Source organism: Carlito syrichta, unplaced genomic scaffold, assembly GCF_000164805.1.
Source record: "Carlito syrichta isolate Samal-C Ts95f unplaced genomic scaffold, Tarsius_syrichta-2.0.1 Scaffold303658, whole genome shotgun sequence".
Taxonomy (NCBI): Eukaryota; Metazoa; Chordata; class Mammalia; order Primates; family Tarsiidae; genus Carlito; species Carlito syrichta.
Genome location: NW_007247754.1, coordinates 25,083 through 41,961, shown reverse-complemented (window position 1 = coordinate 41,961; position 16,879 = coordinate 25,083). Strand labels below are relative to the sequence as shown.

At 41.4% G+C, this 16,879-nt stretch overlaps 1 protein-coding gene across 1 annotated transcript in view; it reads right to left on the bottom strand.

Moving 5' to 3' along the window:
• The window catches only part of LOC103261307 (laminin subunit alpha-3), a gene marked incomplete at both ends in the record, with an annotated part of 202,142 nt that overhangs the window by 170,738 nt on the left and 14,525 nt on the right, over window positions 1–16,879 (bottom strand). The window contains 2 exons of the mRNA XM_021712821.1: window positions 1,057–1,175; window positions 1,849–1,966. Of these exons, the coding sequence (XP_021568496.1) occupies window positions 1,057–1,175; window positions 1,849–1,966 (237 nt within the window). The remainder of the gene's footprint in view (window positions 1–1,056; window positions 1,176–1,848; window positions 1,967–16,879) is intronic.

Sequence of the window (16,879 nt, the reverse complement as noted above, 5' to 3'; positions counted from 1 at the left end):
GGCTAATTTTTGATTTATTGTAGAGATGAGGTCTCGCCAAGTTGCCCAGGTGGGTCTTGAACCCACGGGCTCAGGCAATCCACTCACATTAGCCTCCCCAAGGCGCGGGATTACAGGCTGAGCCCCGAGCCCGACTATCATCCCATTTTCAAAACCTTTGTTGTATCAGTATAGTACTATGAAATATTGAAAATACAATGTTAAAATCTATAAACATAAGGACACAACTTTGTCAAGCCTCATCAAAGAACCAAAGCTAAAGTAATCCAAAACTCTACATGAGGTTGAAAAAAGGATATTGCTGAACATAAAGCTGACAGTGATGGGGACCAAAAACAATCAAACAAACAAACAAACAAATCTATACAAAACCTAGATGATGAAGTCCAAGTCTCAAGCATTTGAAATATGAATCAATCATCAACTGTGAGAAGAAACCAGATATAGTTGCTCAAGGAATATCTCTCTACTTAAAGACAGGGAGGCTGACATCCTTGATAGAAGTTTATTTAAAACTCAGCCAAAAAAATTCACTGTGGTCTCACAATTTCCATGGAAATCTCCTCTGATTTTTTTCACCTGTTTGCCCATTTCTCTTAAAAATAGCCAGGTGACTTTACAAGGGTTAAATGCAAACCCAAAGGGATAACAATTTTTTGCTCCCCCACAGATGATACCCATTCTGCCAAAAGGAAGAGGGTTCGATGCTGCCACCTTCCCCTCCTCTCCTCAATCTCACTGGGGAGAATGTAGGAAGAAGGGGGAGGGATTATCACTTTAGTTATCAAAAATCCACTTTCTAATATGTCACCAGAAAGGAGAGTTCAAGACTTGTGGCCGCTGAGTCCCAAATCCTGACTTCCTGGGGAGAATTTAGGACCCTAAACAGAAATTTCAACCCTACTCTTCTGGCAGTCCTCGATGTGATCCCTCCTTGGTTTCCATCTTGATCTATGCTAGATCTCTTTGAAAGTTCAAGTTTCACGATTATGAAAATTTGCTAGCCTTGTGTTCATTTCTGAGACTCATCCCTCACAGCCTCTCAGATCTACTTACCTCACCATTTTCCAAAGGTACAATACGGGAATATTCAGTAACACAAAGCACATCATCATCCCATGTGACAGCCATATTGGCCTCCTGCCCAAACTGCTCCAAACAGTCTACTTTAGAATCTAGGAGAAAAAAATTGAACTTTATAACATAAAATATTACTATTTTGCTACAAATCTCTTAAGTAACCTTATATTGTCTTAAGAAAATACATGAAAAGAGAACAAGCTGAGAGTGGAGTTTTTAATTTATGAAAGAAAATATCAAGCCACTTCAGGCCACTTGACTTTCAGGGGCAACATTTGGGGATGTGGTGCTAACTCTTCACTCCTAGTTAAGCACATACACCCTCTAAAGAGACTTCCCGAAAACCCGATGCCTTCATAAGCAAAATTCCGATCTACCTCCATTCATCACAGGGTTCAGAGACATAGACATTCTTCATTAGTGACGATAACAAGGTCAAGTGATGCACAACTCGGGATATATAAAGAAGGAGCTTGGTTTCTAATTGTACATAAAAGAAAAAAGACTGGAGTTCTGGCCCAGTTAAAAGTATTCCCAACGAGTGGCAAGAACTGTTATCATAAAAGGAGTTTCAACTTCAGTTCTGTACGTGGTATCCTTGGAAATCCTGAACACCTGCTTGAGAAATGTTCTGAGAGTAACTCATGAGGCTAAAATTGACCAGCTCCCAACTAGTCATATAGAGACTAATTTTCTAATTAAATCCATAGCCTTGATCTGTTGCAAATAATTAAAGCCACTAATAACATGGTAGGCAAGATTACTTACGAGCAAAATATTGCCATGGTGAGTAGGTGCTTCCAAAGTCTACAGATCTTTCCAAGACCCAAAGATCAGGGCGAGGCGAGTTTGCAAATTTGATTAAAACGTAGGCCACATGGAAGAACTGAAGAAGCAAAAAAGAAATAGTCACTAAAATCATCTCATCTATCCACGGCTTTGATCATCTCTGTATGATGATGATTTCCAAAGCAACACATCCAGCTACAACCTCTCTCCTAAGATCCAGAACATTATTTTTAATTGCATATTGGAGAGCTCTACCTGGGTGCAGTCTGTCAAGCTGATCATGTTCGAAAACAAAATCACCATCTTTCTTTGTCCACATTGGTACACACCGATCACCATTTTTGTCACACCTTAAGTAATATGCCCTTCAATTTCAACCAACCTACATAGCATCTTAAAGCCTACACATTCAGCAAAGTCTGATGGCAAATAATAGCAACATGGGCTAAGCCCTTCCAGGGCTAAGAAACAAGAGTATAGCCCAGAGTGTTTGCCAGGAGTGTTATAACCACTGGTTTCAGGTGTTGGAGAGATCACAGCTGCAGAATTGAGACCTGAGTAGCTTTTGATAGTGTGGTAGTATCTCGTTCCCTGGGCCATTTCCACTAGTCTTCTCTTTTCCCCATTGTTCTCTCTCTTATTGACTTTCTCTTTTGCTCATGGCCAAGATGATATAAAAATGTAAAAGAGAGGAAAGGGCTTTGGCCCTGTTTTTTGTGTGTGTGTGTGTGTGTTGGAGTCTCACTCCGTTGCCCAGACTCCGGGGATCTTTCCGCCTCAGCCTTCCAAGTAGCCAGAATTACAGATGTACGCTACCATGCCCAGCTGATTTTTTGATTTATTGTAGAGATGAGGTCTTGCTGCCCAGGCGGGTCTCGAACCCGGGGGCTCAGGCAATCCACTCACCTCAGCCTCCCAAAGGCGTGGGATTACAGGCTGAGCCACCGAGCCCGGCTACAAATCTATGTTAATGTGTTAATAAATGAGAATAACTTCCACTCCTCAAGTCCCCTGACTCCCAGGTATCAGATTTCCTGGTGATGTTCTGAAGAGAAGTCCCCTAACTCTCTTTGCTAGCCCACTAGAGCCATCTGAACAACAAAGCATCTAGTCAGGGAGGAAGGACAGTGCTCAGCCCCTGTGGGATCATTTCCTTTCCCAGAGAAAAAGAAATAAGGGATTCTCATCTTAACATTTTTCACATACAGTAGTATGTAGGAGTTCATTGATTCTAGAAAAGAGTCTGAGAACTGCCAGCGAATGTAAACATTTCAAACCCCAAAGTAGAAGCCAACATCTGTAGGGCAATGATTCACAATGTTTTGATCTCAAGACCCCTTTACACTTTAAAAAACTATTGAGAACCCCCAAAAGTTTTTGTTGATATGGGTTCTATCTACTGATACATACCATATTAAAAACTTAAAAATAGATCTATTAATTCATTTAAAATATTAAACTTATTACATGTTAGCATAAGTACAGTATTTTTATTAAAAATCACTATATTTTTGGCCAGGTGTACTGGTTCATGTTTGTAATCCCAGAATTCTGGGAGACTAAGGGGGGAGGATTGCTTGAGTCTGGGAGTTCAAGACTAGCCTAGGCAACATAGTGAAACCTCGTCTTTACAAAGAAATTAGCTGGGCATGGTGGTGTGTGCCTGTAGCCCCAGATATTCAGGAGACTGAAAAGGAAGGATTGCTTGAGCTCAGGAGGTTGCAGCTGCAGTGAACTGTGATTGTGCCACTGTACTTCAGTCTGGGTAACAGAGTGAGACTCCCAACTCAAAAAAAAAGTTACTATATTTTCAAAACATAAAAAAAAATTTTTTTTTTTTTGAGTTGATCTCCCAGACTGGAGTGCAGTGGCCGCTCCCGGCCACCACAGCCTCGATCTGCTGGGGCTCCGGCGATCCTTCCGCCTCAGCCCTCTAAGTAGCTGGGATTACAGGTGTGCGCTACCAAAAAATTACCGGCTAATTTTTTTAATTTATTGTAGAGATGAGGTCTCACCAAGTTGCCCAGGCGGGTCTCGAACTCACGGGCTCAGGCAATCCACTCACCTTAGCCTCCCAAGGCATGGGATTACAGGCTGAGCCACTGAGCCCGAGAGTAGTGGCATTGCTTTACATTTTTGTGAAGCTTTTTAAATGTCTGGCTTAATAGAAGACCCCTAGATTCTCACATTTGTGTTTCCATTCAATCTGCTGTGATATGTTGTTTTGGTCAAAGTATTTAAAGATCTGGCCTCAGGTAGATCTATAGTGGGAAAAAGGAGAACATTGAGGCTTGTAGGCCCCTTGAAAGGTCTTGGGGATTCCCGCAGGTTCTCATCCATACTTTAAACACCACTGTTTTCAGTCACAGAGATTTACCCCTTGCTCAAAGAAGCCCCTTACCTCTGAGGCAGAGAGAATTGTCATGCCAATTTACTAAAAGCTCAGCCAGTTCATTCTGTTCAAACACTTGTTCTTTGACCTTGAAAAAAGTGCTTACCTAGGCTCAGATTAACACTCCCAGGTTGTCTACCAACACTTGGAAAAATGGATTCAACTCATAAAGAAAAATTAATAAGGAATTATAAGTTATGCTGAAAACCATAAAGCAAACCATAAAATGCTCCAAAAATCATAAAGCAATTCTTTAAAGGTAGGTGTAATCATTCCCAAAAGATGCATACCATTATTATGTGGTGAAGGAATTCATAGGGAATCCAAGAACTCCTGTTTGGAAAATTAGAACAAATATATTTCCCTTAAAACTGTTTGCACATCTCTCTCAGACCACATCAAAATAAGGCCACTGTTACACATGTGAGTAGGATAGACTATAAATGAAATATTTTAATACAATAATCATTCAAAGCATACTTAACCTCTTCCACCAAACTCCATATTATAGCACACACAACTCTCCAAAAAACTTTTTATCTAATAATAGTTGATAATGAATACCATCTTCTAGGTAACTACATTAAGCACTTCTCATTTTCTCATTAAGGCTTCACAATAAAAAGAAGGGTTTTATCATCCCCACTTTACAGATGAGGACAGTATGGCTTAGATAGATTAGGAAACAAGCCCACACCTTGCAGGTATAAAAATCCTGAGCCCATGTGTATTCTCCTCACTGAATATGAGCTATGTCACAGGATCAAATAGGTACTGAATACTTGATCTGCTTTATCTTGGGGCAAAAACTATCAAGGAAGTTCTAAAAATCATTATTTCCAAATATGCTAAAATTTCAGTCTAGAGAGCCCAGGGATAGGGAACTACATTATAATTCATCTCAGTGATTATGTGGGTGCTTTGGTTTTCCAAAGTTGTACTTTCTGCTACTGAACATTCATGTTCACAAAGTAGTTTCAGTAACTCAGAAGGAAGCCGTTCTTTGTTCAGTTTCATCTCCTTTTTAAGATATGTGTGATCCCTTTGACACATCATAGCAGTTAAAAATCCCAGCCATGGCAGCAGGTGGAGACAGGCCGTGGTATGCCCTTTGCTTGTGATATGAGTCTGCCAGCCGGGCCTAATTGAATAAGCCCATGGATTCCACCAACTCTTCTTCCAGCACCAATCAGATAGGATTTGCCACTTTTAAATGTTTCGATACCAAGTTTGTCTTAGGAATAGTTCTGAGGTTCCCCAATGTATGTATATGCTCTGAATATTGGTAGGCTGCATCTCTTTTTTTTTCCCTGATTCCTTTTGCACCAAGACACTTTATATGTTATTTGTCACCATCATTGCTGTGTGATGTGCTGTGGATTCTTGTCAAGGGCTCCAGAACTGCAGCAAATCTCCTCTGACACTTGCAGATTCAAAAATGTCAGAGTGAGGCAGAATGAACGGTCTCTACAGAGTCCCGTTCAGGCATGTTAAACTAGCAGGTAGAGTTTATTCTCTTGTGCTTGATAATTTAAAATTGTATGCTTTTAAATCACTCCTTCTGTTAAACTCTTTTTTTTACTCTCCATACTTACGATTACTCTTCGGCCACTGAAAATACTTCAAAGCACAAATGAGTGATGCTTGAGATTTATTGATACAAACAAGGGCCCTTTACAAAACTAGAAAGCAGCCAGCTAGGGAATCACTGTAAGAAGAGAAGCAAAGGCAAAATTTTGTGTTTTCAAAGAAATAATATTTGGGCACCAGAGATAAGAAGAGCAAATGGCAGAGACAGATTGAGTTGCAATTCTCTCTCCACATGTTTTTGTAATAAGCTAATGGTGACTTAAATTTGGTGATTGTTTAGATAGAGATACAAAGTCGTCCTTTAAATAACATTTTAACAAAGCAGATAAAAATCATAAAAGGCGGAGTGTGGTGCACTTGGACTTCAAAAGACTTCAAGGTAAGTAGGCACGATAAGACAGAATCATCTGATCCTTATTTCTCTCCCCAGTGCTCTGTGCTTTGAAGCCTCTGAAATTACAGCTTGCTACAGACCACCATCTATTCATTTCAGGACCTTCCTGGTTTGATTGCATATAACAGATGTTCAATATTCTGAATGAATAAATGAATGGATAGGTGAACGGATGTTAATTAAAGCCATGTAGCTGCGACTGAGTTTAAAAAGCTGGTGCCAGTTGGCAAACACAGAGACAGAGGTCAACCCCAAAGTGGTCACATCCTGATGCCTGAGCTAAGTTTAGTAGATTTAACTCCCCTGGGAGAGAATTCCTGCCCAGTCACTCACTTGCTGTGTGACTCCAAGTACATCATTTAATCACTCTGAGATTTTATTTACTTGTCAATAAAATAACACAAAATGATCACAAAAAATATTTGGTAAGAAAATGAAGAACAGTGATATCTGCTTCATACAAATTGTGTATTCTCCTTCTAAAAGAGCACCTGTCACGCATCGTGGTACACGTTTGCTTGCATTTGTTATTCCTGCTAGACCATGACATATTTGTGTCTTAATCACTCCTGTATCCTCAGAATAGGTGCTTAATACCCATTGAATTAAAATGAAATTAACAAAGGGAATTGTGAAGGGACAAAATATGATGCAACTGCATTTAAAGTCACATCCAAAATAAGCTTCTCACTCAACCTGCCCAAAAAACCCAAAATCTATAATGGCAGTGACATCCATCTGTTAATAGCTTTATAATTTGATAAACATATTATTCCACAAAGTCATATTTTCTAATTAATTCCCAACTTTTTATTTTAAATAATTTGCAGATCTACAGGAATGCTCAAAGAACAGTATGATGGATGCCTGTACACTTTCCATCTAGACTCACCAATGGTTAACATTTTGCCGCATTTGTTTGGTCTCTACACACACACACACACACACACACACACACACACACACATACACAATGTTTGTTCTTTGAAAGTAAGTTACAGACATCATGACACTTTCCTCCTAAATACTTTAGCATATATCTTCTAAAAATATGGGCATTTCTCAGTATTTTCATACCTAAGACATTTTACCACGTATTCACAAAATGTATTGAATATGTTGTCCATAATCAAATTTCCCTGATTCTCTTAATAATGCTTATTGTATTATTTTCTATTCCAGGACCCAATCAGGGAATACACATGGCATTTAGTTGTCGGGTCTTTTTTTGTCCCCTTCACAAGTTTGTCTTTTCTGGCATTGACAATTTGAAGGATCCGCAACGTTCCACAGTCTGTTCTAACTCTTAATTTTCTATCACAGAAATCATCACACACTCACAGAACATCCCACAGTCTGAATTTGTTTAATTACTTTCTCAATATTTGACTCAAGTGGAACATTCTTGGCCAGATCACTCCCTGGGTGGAGTTTCCATTGCAGTGTGTCACACCAGGAGGCACATAAAGCCAGGTTGCCCTACTATTGATGGTGCTAAGTTTGATCCCTTATTTTAAAAGATCACAATCATAAGTTACCTTTTTTACTTTTGTAATTGATAAGTAACCTGTGGGGAGACACTTTGAAACATTTCTTTTTATTAATGAAATTATAAATGTTCCCACTATCTGTATACAAAATAAAAATGTTTTATGACAAAATAAGCCACAAAATATAGAACCAAGCAATTACATTTACTTTGAAAATCTTATCCAATGAGCTAATTTTATAGAGTTTTCTTTTTAACTGAGAAGGAAAGGTATACAATTTAATTCCATCTTAGTAACCTGGTTTGAAAATTTTTTACGAAATGAAGTACAATCCTCATAAAACAATCAAGGCCAGTGATGAAAATACAACTCAGCTGGCCTGAAAAAGGATCCTTTTAATCCTTGTCCAAAGAGCACATCTGCCAGTGGTTCAACAGGAATATTTCTTTCTTCTGGGTTTATCATCACCCTGTGCTGAAAGACACAGTCCCTGGCACCATCAGAAAGTGTGTGCGTGGTTTAAGCCTAAGAAGACTCTCAGCTTCTCTTGCTGGCTCCCAAAAGCATCCACTCACCTAGAGGGAGGAAAGTGGATCATTCCAGAAACTTACAGCAAGGGGCCCAAGGGGGTCCATAGGCCTTCTCTCACGGGAGCATCTCTTTCTAAGAGGAAACCTACCACATTGCTGACAAATCCTGGTCATTAAAGTTTCCTCTGTATACTTTCTCTCATCAGCCCTCCTTCTCCTTTGGAGTAGAGCAGATTTCTACTCTTCATCCCACATGACAGCCTGCCCAGAATTTAAATGCCCATATCATATCTCCCTAGGTTCTTTTTACTTATTTTTTATTATTTATTTATTTTAAAGATGCATAGTGCAATTCTGGGTTAGATATACAAATGTTCATTATGCAGGTACCCTTGTTGATGAGGTGTGCTCCCCTCTTCCCCAGGCAGATTCCCACTACTGCCAATCCTGCTTCCCCACCCCGCTCCTGGCAGTTTCCCGCTACTGCCAATCCTTTTCTTATAGTATTATGATCATCGTTCAAGGTCCGCGTTTGAGTGAGAACATGCGATACTCAGTTCTTTGTTTCTGTGAAAGATCACTCAGTATTAGAGACGCTAAGTCCATCCAGGTTGCCGTGAAGTTCATGATTTTGTTCTTCTTTATGGCTGTGTAATATTCTATCGTGTGTATGTACCACATTTTTTAAATCCAGTCCTCTTCCTAGGTTCTTGATTCTAAGCAATCAGAATTCAAGTTAGCAGGAGGCAAAGATTAGGGCAGGAATTAGGGGAGATGGAAGAAGAGAGAGGAGAGGGAATAAGGAGACTCTCACTTACTGATTAAAAATAACCATAAGAGCCTGGGAAATAAAACTCCCTACCCAAAACTTAATGTAAAGACTTGAACCACCACAATAACTTGGAAAATGATGATCTCAATGAAAGATTACACTTAAAAAAAAAAAAAAAAGGAGGGAAAGGCCTGGCGCAGTTGCTCACGTTTATAATCCCAGCACTTTGGGAGGCCGAGGTGAGAGGACTGCCTGAGCCCACAGGTTCAAGACTAGCCTGGGCAACCTGGTGAGATCGCATCTCTACAATTAAAAAAAAAAAAGTTAGCCGGGCATGGTGGCATGTGTCTGTAGTCCCAGCTACTTGGAAGGCTGAAGTGGAAGGATCACCTGAGCCCAGCAGGTTGAGGCTGTGGTGGCCACTGCACTCCAGCCTGGGCGACAGAGTGAGACTCCAACTCAAGGGCAAAGAAAAAAAAAGGAGGACACAAGGAGAAAGGAAAACTCCTGCATCTACATTTTATACCGATAAGTTTTTAGCACCCAGGCGGGGAGAGATCATTGGCATACATCAGGATTTTCAGTCCTTGTGGACTTTATTATTCCCTAAATAGACATAAAGTGAAGAACTTGAGACCAAACTGTAACTCAAGAGCATTAAATCCATAACTAACAACTAATAAATAGATTTAGTTATGAATATTCAACAGCTGAAGTCTACTGGAACCCAAGAACCCCAAGCTCCATTTCACAATTGAGTCCTGGCTCTTACCCCACTCTCTGGAGCTATGCTCAGCTGTCAGGAAATTTTTTAGTCTGAGGCCTGGTTCTTCTTATAAAACTCACTTTTTCCCATTCACACTTTTTTGTTAATTTACAAGAAAATTAGGTGTGGCATTTGATTCACTCACTCACTGACAAACCCTATAGAACAAGGGAGATCAGACTCAGATGGGGGATTTCTTCAAAGGCAGGCAGATTTAATTAATTCAACTTTAATAGCCAGCAACCAAGTTACCAAAATCCTCCTTAAATCTATTTACGCTTTTTTAAACTAAACAACTTCTAAAAATATATGAATTTTTTTGTAAGAGGCTTACCATAAGTAGGTATCAAAAAAATACTTCTCAGTGGTGATAATTTGTCCTAAATCAGATTCTAAATAATGTTATGGTCATTTTTTATAAATAAGTCCATGCCCTCCATAATGTTCTAGTTTTTTCCTCCTGGCCAATATGTTTCTATCTAAACATTTCTAGTCCATACTCATAATGATTCTTTCCCACTTTCAATTGTTGCATCTGTTCCTTTCTCCCTCTGTTACATCTTTCTTAAGGTCCAGGATTCTTGGCTAACTCAGACTTTTACCTAAGGCTAAAATTATTCTTCGGGTGGTTTTTCCAGTGACTGAAGTCAGGACACTTCAGAAACCTTTTTGGCTGCAGTGTGCATATCTAAAGGGCATAAAGAAACTCACTTAAATGAGCTCAGTGTATTCATTTTTATTTGTCAGAATACTTATTTTGGGGATGAGTTTTAAGTTGAAGGATCATTTCAGATCAGCTGAGCTACAGATTAAATAGTCTTCTGAGAACTCTCCCTTTGGCCATGGCTGTCTTTACTTTCTGAACACTAAATCTTCTAATGTGGTAGTTGTCTAGGGGATGGTACCCCTGTCTGGGATGTTTGGAAAATTGAAGGAGACATTTTATTGGTTGTCACAATGACAAGCCCAAATAAGGTAAAAGACAGTATGTCTGCAGAAGCATCAACTTGCCCCCTGGGAAGGTCTTAGCTCAGTTCCAGGACTGGGAGGCTGCTTTCTGGGTGCTTGTATCCAACAGAAGAGACTCTGGGCAGCTGTTCTGGGTATGGCTGGAGAGGAGGCCATGCTGGAAGTTGTTTGTTTGACTTCCAAGGACCTGAAAGCCTTTGCCACCATATGGATCTTGCTAGGAACAGAATGCAACTCCAACTTTAGAGCTGAAAATGGCTGGACACAATGGCTTGTGCCTGTAATCCCAGGACTTTGGAAGGCCAAGCCAGGAGGGTTGCTTGAGCCTAGGAGTTCGAGACTAGCCTGGGCAAAAAAGTGAGACCCCCATCTCTACAAAACAGTTTTAAAAATTAGGCAGCCGTGGTGGTGCATGCCTGTATTCCCAGCTACTCAAGACGCTGAGGTGAGAGGACTGCTTGATCTCAGGAATTCGAGGATGCAATGAGTTACAATCATTCTGCTGCACTCCAGCCTCGGCAACAGAGCAAGACCCTGTCTTTAAAAAATAAAAAGTATTAATTTTTTTTAAAGAGGCTAAAAATGCTAGCTTTTCAAGTTCCTGTGGCAGTTTGGATACACAACCCTGCTCAGTAAATGTAGGTCTTTTTCCAAGATTTTGCATCTAGAACAAGTGATACAAAAAGACAGGGACACTAAAGAATTCTCTTCTCCCAACACCTCTGCACTTCCATGGCCGTGCACTGGCTCGCTCCTCCCATTCACTCAGAGCTCAGGTCCCAGCCCAGTCCCGCTTCCCTCCACACCCCATTTCCCTCTTCCACCACTGACTGCCAGTGTCTATCTGCAGTCCAGAATTCTCACATACACTTCAGAGCCATGTTTCCACTGTCTACTCGACAGCGCCCTCTGGAGGTACCTCGTTTCCACCTCAATTTAATCTGACCCAAACTGAAGCCTGTCCCAGTCCCCTAGAGGCCTTCAACTCCTACTTCACCTTCTGGTCTCAGTTTAGCCATGGCTCTGGTTAGGTGTCTGTATTTTATGCCTCATGGAATCCTGTGCGTCTCCTATAAAACGCTGCTCACCAAGGCAATTAAATAAGTCTTGAACGTATGTAACCTAGTGAATACGGGATGTGGGCTCCGTTTTTTGCCCACTTATGAACTGCAGCAGGAATCCTTTGGCCACACACACCCGTAGGCCAGGGCAGGGCCCTCACTCTGCCTGGATGAGGGCGATGCTGGTCGTTGGCCAAAACTCTAAGGACTTCACTCACTTGTCCTAAAACAGGACCCTCAAAGTCACTTTCCCGGTAATGAAAATGCACATCCCCAGATGAACTCTCAGATCAGACACCAGAACTCTCCTTGAGTTCCAAATCAGTCCCTCCCTTAAGTGCTCCGGCTCCCACAGGGACCCCTAGCAGGCATTCTTCATAGCGGGACAAGTGTGTGGGGGAAGGGTGATGTGCAGGGCAGAGGGACCCAGGCTGTGAAGGGTCTCTATGGAATGGGGTGAGGAAGGGTGACGGAGTGAGAGTGAGGTGCAGATGGACTTCATGCCTGATGGAAGGAAGGACATGAGGAGAACTGGGTCTGTAGCCTGCTCAGCATCAAATGCCCTTGAGGGAGTTGAGCTGAACTTCCCTGAGCCTCGGTTTGCTGGAATTCATCTCTGAAATGTCACTACTGGGAACTAGAGCAAAGATGGAAACCCAACCCAGAAGGGACATGAAACAGGAACCAGGGAGGTGGGCAGGGTGGCCAAACAGATGCACCACAGAAGTTGCAGGTCAGACAGTGAAAATGGAGTCAATGGCCCACACCAGTCAGTTCTGGGCATACCCAGCAAGCATGAGAGCAGCATATTCCCACCCTGCCACTGGCGGAGAAGGGGAATAATTGGGGGAGGGGGAAACATTCTCCATGCCAGCAAGGACCATCCACTAAAAACAATCGAGCCTCTGAGGAACCGAGGTCTGGGTCTTAAGATATTAGACAGCAGTGAGAGGCTAGGCATTGTGGAAAACAGGGCCTGGGTTAGAGAGTGGGGGAGGGGCCATCCCCAGCCTCCAAGCTTCACCTCAGCTCCTCACTTCCCCTGGAGCCCTGCTGGCCCCTTGCTGCTCACAGTGTGGCCCACAGACCAGTAACCTTGACATTGCCAAGGAGTGTCTTAAAAATGCAGGATTTATGGGCACAGTCCAACCTTTTGAATCAGCATCATCATTCTAGTAGATGATTCAGATGCACATTAAAGTTTGAAAAGCGTTGGCTCAGTCCATAATACACATTCTTTTTTTTCCATCAGCAGCACATTGCCAGGGCACTCTTTCTCCTAGGGCAAGCTGGTCTCATGTGACTCTCAAGTCAGTGTATTACCTCTCCTAAGAACATTAGCCTTTTTGATAGTTTTATCTCCAGCTAAAGGAATTCCAGGCTGGTGAGATGCCTACTCTACCTCCTGAAATGACACCATGCCAACAGCTGCCAAGTCATCTCTATAGAAAGCTGGCCCTGTTTTTCACGCCAGCAGAATGTATGTGTTCTCCACTGCCAGGACTATACAACAACTTGGGGAACAAAATCAGCATCATTAGGAAGCCAAAGTACACTTGATTTGTGCGAGTCTATCTACTACAATAAATAATAGATAAAACATTGAGCGAGAAATTTCAGTATTGAACATGCTGTAAGCCCCACTTGTCCTCCAAAGCAAGGAACAACTCTTAACAGGAGAGAAGTAATGACTAGGAAAAAGTACAATCTGGGTGGGAGGGTGTCTTAAAAGGTTGCATCAAGACATCATGCATCACACTATAAACGCTTATGATGAATCCCTATATATTTAGAATCCCACTGTCAGTTATCAACACACAAATTATTATCCTGCTGTCTCTGGAAACATTTAGGAGCAGAAGAAAAAATCTCTGGGAATGAAAGAGTACAATAGCTCATGAAGTCTTATAATTAAAGGATATATTTGCTCAAGTGAAGAAAGGCAAATCAATGTTAAAAGGAAACAGCTGAGTAAAAGTAGGTTCTTTGTAAAAGGAAAATTGTAATCTGGCACGCTCTTCAGACAACCTTTGATGCTCGGTCATTCTGCTTGATGGTGAGCCTCTCTGTGACAATCCACTTAGAAAGAAGCAAAATTAAGAAATAAGCCTTAGGCAGCTTATAAAGCTTGAGTGTTCTCCACAGAATTACACTGTACTTCTCAAAATGACTCTGAAATATTTCACACGAGCACATAAGAATGCTTCTATATGAATACACAAATTGTTCAGGCTTAGGATAATCATAAAGTAAGGGGAAAGATGTCTTGACAGCTTATTCTAAGTAGAAACAAAATGAATGACAGAAATGAAAACAGCATTTATATTTTAGTGTTTCACCAGTATAGTCCTTGTATTTATCTATATCCCAATTTCTTTAAGAAAAGCAGGTGGGAAGGGATTGAGGGCAATGTGTAAGAATATAAAGAAAAGCCAGGCTCGGCTGCTCAGCCTGTAATCCTGCGCCTTTGGGAGGCTGAGGTGAGTGGATTGCCTGAGCCCGCGAGTTCGAGACCTGCCTGAGCAGCGAGACCTCATCTCTACAATAAATCAAAAAATCAGCCTGGCGTGGTAGCGCGCGCCTGTAATTCTGGTTACTTGGAAGGCTGAGGCAGAAGGATCGCCGGAGCCCAGCAGGTCGAGGCTGCAGTGACCGGGAGCGGCCACTGCACTCCACTCTGAGCGATAGAGTGAGACTCCAACTCAAAAAAAAAAAAAAAGAATATAAAGAAAATAGCAATGTGAAATTGCCAAAAATCAAACACAGAGAAAGGGGTAAAAGGAAAATTATAGGTAAGGATGAAATGCTGAGCCCATAGTGAAGTTTGCACAGAAAATGCAGGCCACGAAACTCTGTCCCTGTACACGGTGAAGCTATCAGTTTGATCTATCACTAGTAGCCAACATGAAGAGGAAACACAATCCTAGGGTCCACATGTTTTGTTTTGTTTTTTAATGCCCTAAAGAAGCACAGCTATCTCAGGGATTTCCCAATTGGATTGTCACAGAGGAACACTGTAAGAGATGATAAGCAACATCACGGTGACATTCCATGAGAGGGACAGCAGGTAAAATCAAATACCCACACGGGCCATGAGGCTTCCAGCTAAGCCCAGCACAGACAGAACAGGAAACTTCAAGTACATGATCATCACACAGCACCTAAGGCTGGCCCTGGAGCTGGACTGCTGGGAGAAAATCCTGGGTCTACCCCTTACTACTCTGGGCTTCCATCTCCCCTTCTACAAAACAGGGACCTGCCTTATAAGGTTGTAGTAAGGATTAAGTGAGCCAGTAATAACTTCGACAACTTCTAACATAGAAATTATATCAACATTAAATTCATGTTATATGAGGGAACCAAAAAAAAAAAAAAAAAAAATCCTGGAAATATTTTTTGGAGGGCAGGCCCCTTGTAATACAGGTTTCTCCCTCTAGATCAGTGTTCTAGGAATCCATCAGCATTGGTGTACCAGCTAGCATTGTAAGAGGCTGCGTTTGGCTTCAGTGAATTTTCTTGGGGGGTTCTTTCAATGTGTTTGCCCATTTCATGATGGGTGATTTATGAGCATACCTGCCCACACTACACTGAGTGTTCAGCAGTTTTCTGACCCCCAAATGGCATGATCCCTGTGCCCCACCCTCTCTATTCACCCGATCTTGCCCAAGTGACTTTTTTTGTATCCCTGGATGAAAAAAGTCCTCAAAGAGAAATGTTATGCTGATGTGGAAGAGGAGAAACAAAAAATGGCAGAAGCACTGAGCAGTGGAAAAAGCGTCTCGATAATTGCATCAAACAGAAAGTACTTTGAAAGTGACTGAATTTTAAGCAAGTAAGAATAGATACACAATATTTAATAAATAAATTCCTAGTTTTTTGGGTCCCCCCGTATATGCCATATAACTTAGGTTTTTCAGTTCTATATCATTATCTTTTGAAGCAGATGTTCAGGAATTTTCAGACTTATAAGCTTATCTACCCCAAGGAAAAGGCAACATACCTTCTCCCTACCACCTATTTTTCTAAATTTTTAAATTAACACTCTAAATATAAATGACCAAAGGTCCAGCTTTTTCATTATGTGTTCAGTATGTCCCCAGTTTTAAAAGATAAACGCTTTTACTCTCTACTGCAAACTGGGTGTGCCCCAAAAATATATACACATTTTAAGATTTGTTCTCTATATATTACTTTTAGTTCATCATAATCAGAAGTGTCTGGACATTGATGGTGGTGACCACTATGAGCACCTCTTATAATTGCAGAAGTCAAACATGACTTGCATTCGTCTTCTGTTATCACAGTATATGTTGCTTATTACAATTTTAATACAGTCTTTTCCTTTCTTAAAATGTGTATACTTTTCTGGCACCCTCTGTATATATGACTTTGATATATGAGGGACATATGTTAATTGAGCAGACGTAAGTAAGGATCTTTCTGTATCCTCATTCATTCATACTGAAACATACATTGAATTATTTTTGTATAGCAGGCATTCTCCTAGGTATTGGGGACACAGAAAGAAACAGTATATTATTCCTTACTTCATTTATAATTCAATTGAGATCTTTCTCTCTCTCTCCACACATGTCGACACACACACACTCACATCATGTATACTTTTCTAAAACTTCTATCTTGTCAATAATTTCCTTTCATTCTCTCAGAGATGCCAATTGGAGAGTTTCTGGCAAATTTCAGACAGTAGAAAAGCATCCCTTGCAACCCAGAGTGCTGGCTGCCACCCACAGTCCCAGCAGGAGACATAGCTCCAGGAGGGGAGTGACTGAGGCAACTCCCAGCCGGCTCGGTGGCTCAGCCTGTAATCTCTCACCTTTGGGAGGCTGAGGTGAGTGGATTGCCTGAGGCCACCGGCTTGAGACCCACCTGGGCAACTTGGCGAGACCTCATCTCTACAATAAATCAAAAAATCAGCTGGGCGTGGTAGCGCATGCCTGTATTCCAGCTACTTGGAAGCCTGAGCGGATGATCGCCGGAGCCCAGCAGTCGAGGCTGCGTGGCCGGGAGCGGCCACTGCACTCC